Source organism: Leptonychotes weddellii, chromosome X, assembly GCF_054177405.1.
Source record: "Leptonychotes weddellii isolate Sample4059 chromosome X, ASM5417740v2, whole genome shotgun sequence".
NCBI lineage: Eukaryota > Metazoa > Chordata > Mammalia > Carnivora > Phocidae > Leptonychotes > Leptonychotes weddellii.
This window is the reverse complement of record NC_138385.1, coordinates 96,343,815-96,346,639: the sequence shown is the minus strand read 5'-3', so window position 1 is coordinate 96,346,639 and position 2,825 is coordinate 96,343,815. Positions and strand designations below refer to the sequence as shown.

The 2,825-nt window shown below is 44.9% G+C and overlaps 1 protein-coding gene across 2 annotated transcripts in view; it reads right to left on the bottom strand.

Moving 5' to 3' along the window:
- Positions 1–398: 398 nt before the first annotated feature.
- Positions 399–2,825, bottom strand: part of ASB11 (ankyrin repeat and SOCS box containing 11) — a 25,796-nt gene continuing 23,369 nt past the window's right edge. For both annotated transcript variants that reach the window (XM_081809141.1, XM_081809140.1), the window contains one exon: positions 399–983. In XM_081809141.1, coding sequence (XP_081665267.1) covers positions 859–983 — 125 coding nt within the window. In that variant the 3' untranslated portion in view covers positions 399–858. The remainder of the gene's footprint in view (positions 984–2,825) is intronic.

The window sequence follows — 2,825 nt, the reverse complement described above, 5'->3', positions numbered from 1 at the left end:
TCCAGACTCACAGAAATAATATTGACCCAGCGTTGAGCCCATCTCAGTGACTGGCATTAACATGTCAGACAAAAACCCTGAGGCTCTTGACTTTGAAAATAAGCTGATAGATGCTTGGGTTGCAACAAGCATCAAACAGTGCCTGTGGGTTCAGCTAGTTGGGAACGCCCAGTGTTGCTTGAGCCTAGAAGTGTTTACGTCAAGGAACAGCATTTAATATCAGAAGTGATGAGTGATAGACTCCAACTTCTGGGTGAGCTAATCTCTTCCAACATCTCTCTTATCAGCCAGGATCTCGGTAACTGGAAGTCTCTGCTAACTGTGATGTTTTTAATGTATTCAGCATATATATATATACATATATATATGTATGTGTGTATATATAAATAGCAAGGAAATCAAAATTATAGCAGAGGTTTATTCACAGAAGCAAAGAAAGAAAGGGGTAAGGAGGGAGGAACTAAATCAGGAACACATCTTGAATTATGTACACTCATCATAATCTTATTCGCCCAGATTTACATGTGTCTGCATGATATTCAGAATATTGACCCTTAGATAATTAAAGAGCGTGAATCTTCAAACATAGATTATTTTCACTCCCCTTCACAGACTTTTAAAGTTTCTTAACAACAAAAGCTAAAGACAAAAAGGCTCCTGGTTGCCCCTTGGTTAATGAGAGCATTAACCAGGAGTTTCCACTCCTCGAGTGTTCCGGTTCATCGGGGACCTACACTAACTGCCTTAGCTCATTCGAAGATAGTTAGAGTCTAGTGGTTGGGCATCTACACTAGGTACTCTGGATACAGCAGGCAACAACCTGCTTATTTCCAAGTATCTTCCCTCGGCCAGCTGGGGCTACCGGTATAGCAGGAATCTTTCCAGCAGCTCTGGCAGATGGAGTTCATGGATGGTTTGATGGCATGCTCGACCCAAGCACTTCCGAACACACAGGCGGCAGAGCTGGGAAAGAGCGGGTGGGCCTGGGGAAAAAATTAAAATGTGTGAAGCTCAGGGCAGTGGGGGTGGGGGAGAAGGGGAGACCAGAGGACTGGAAGAGGCTGAAATGTTCTACAAGCTTAAGAGAGGCTGGATCTCTACATGGATTACAGAGTGATGGAGCAGACATTAAATACACACAGGGACCCCAGTTTGCCCCCCCCCGGGTGGGGACACATTTAAGTTGACCCTCTAAATGTAATTGTATTAGTGATATTGAAGAGTGAAGCTAACCAGAGGCAAGCCAGGAATGAAGCGTGAGGCCTAAAGAAAATTCACTTCATGTCCACAGTAGCCAAACTATGGAAAGAGCCCAGATGTCCACTGACAGAGGAATGGATAAAGAAGATGTGGTGTATGTATACAATAGAATATTACTCAGCCATCCGAAAGAAGGAAATCTTGCCATTTGCAACGACGTGGATGGAACTAGAGGGTAATATTATGCTAAGCGAAATAAGTCCATCAGAGAAAGACGAACACCATATGATTTCACTCATATGTGGAACTCAAGAAACAAAACAGATGAACATAGGGGAAGGGAAGGAAAAATAAAATAAGACGAAAACAGAGAGGGAGGCAAGCCATGAGACTCTTAACTCTAGGGAACAAACTGAGGGTTGCTGGAGGGGAGGTGGGTGGGGGAAGAGGGTAGCTGGGGGATGGGCATTAAGGAGGGCATGGGATGAAATGAGCACTGGGTGTTGTATGCAACTGATGAATCACTGAAGTCTACCTCTGAAACTAGTAATACACTATGTGTTAATTAAATTGAATTTAAATTAAAAATTTGAAAAATAAATAAAGGGAATGCACTCCATTCATGCACTGTATGTGCCAATGAATGTGATAATACCGGCTGAGGAGAAAACCTGAATGGAAGCACTGAGCAGGCAGGAGCCTGAGACAGAGCTGCCAAGCAAGGGCCAACTGCCGAGCGGGTGTTGGGGTCTGTATGGTCACAGAGGCCTCCTAGACTTCCTGGCTCTAGCTGCTCACGAGTTGGTGCTGGCTGGGTCCCAAGTCCTATTGGGAGGGACCCTCCATTTGCGCCAGGCTCCCAGCTCAATAGAGGATCTACAGAAAGGACCCAACTTGCTTAACCCCCATTACGCCCGGGAACCTCAGTCTCAAGGAGGCTCATGGAGTCATCACACCCATGGCTTTGAGTGGCTGAAGGAAAGTAAGGGGACCCAAAATATGGTTGAGTAGGACAAATGAGGTTTGGGCTGGAACACTACTTATACCGAGGTCTTTGTAATTTCCCATTATTCCCTAACCTGACTGTCTCGGTAAAGAGATCTTCAATTAGACCTGTGTGGTTACTGGACGACACAAGGTTGTCCTTGTCAAGAAAATCCTACTGTAATAGGATCCTGCACCCCATGAGAAATGGCACACTGCCTATGCAAATAGCCAGGTCACATTTGATTTGATGTTTCCAAGGAGCGTCCATGTGATGGAAAGAACAAATAATTGCCCTCAGTTAAAATCTTGGGAAGCAAGAATGGAAAGCATCTCTACCTGTCACCCAAAGCTCCTCTGGAAAACAGTAACGCAGACAGACTGTCTAGTTTGCCTACAGAAACTCAGATACCAGAGTGAACTCTGACAGAGCTGGTGTTCATCCTTCTGGATGAAGTAGCTGTATTTATGACAACAGAGGACAGAAGAACTCGCTTAGAAGAAATCTAAATGGGGGGGCGGAGGAAGATGGCAGAGGAGTAGGAGACCTGGATTTCATCTGGTCCCAGGAATTCAGCTGGATAGGGATCAAACCATTCTGAACACCTACAAACTCAACAGGAGATCGAAGAAAAGAATAG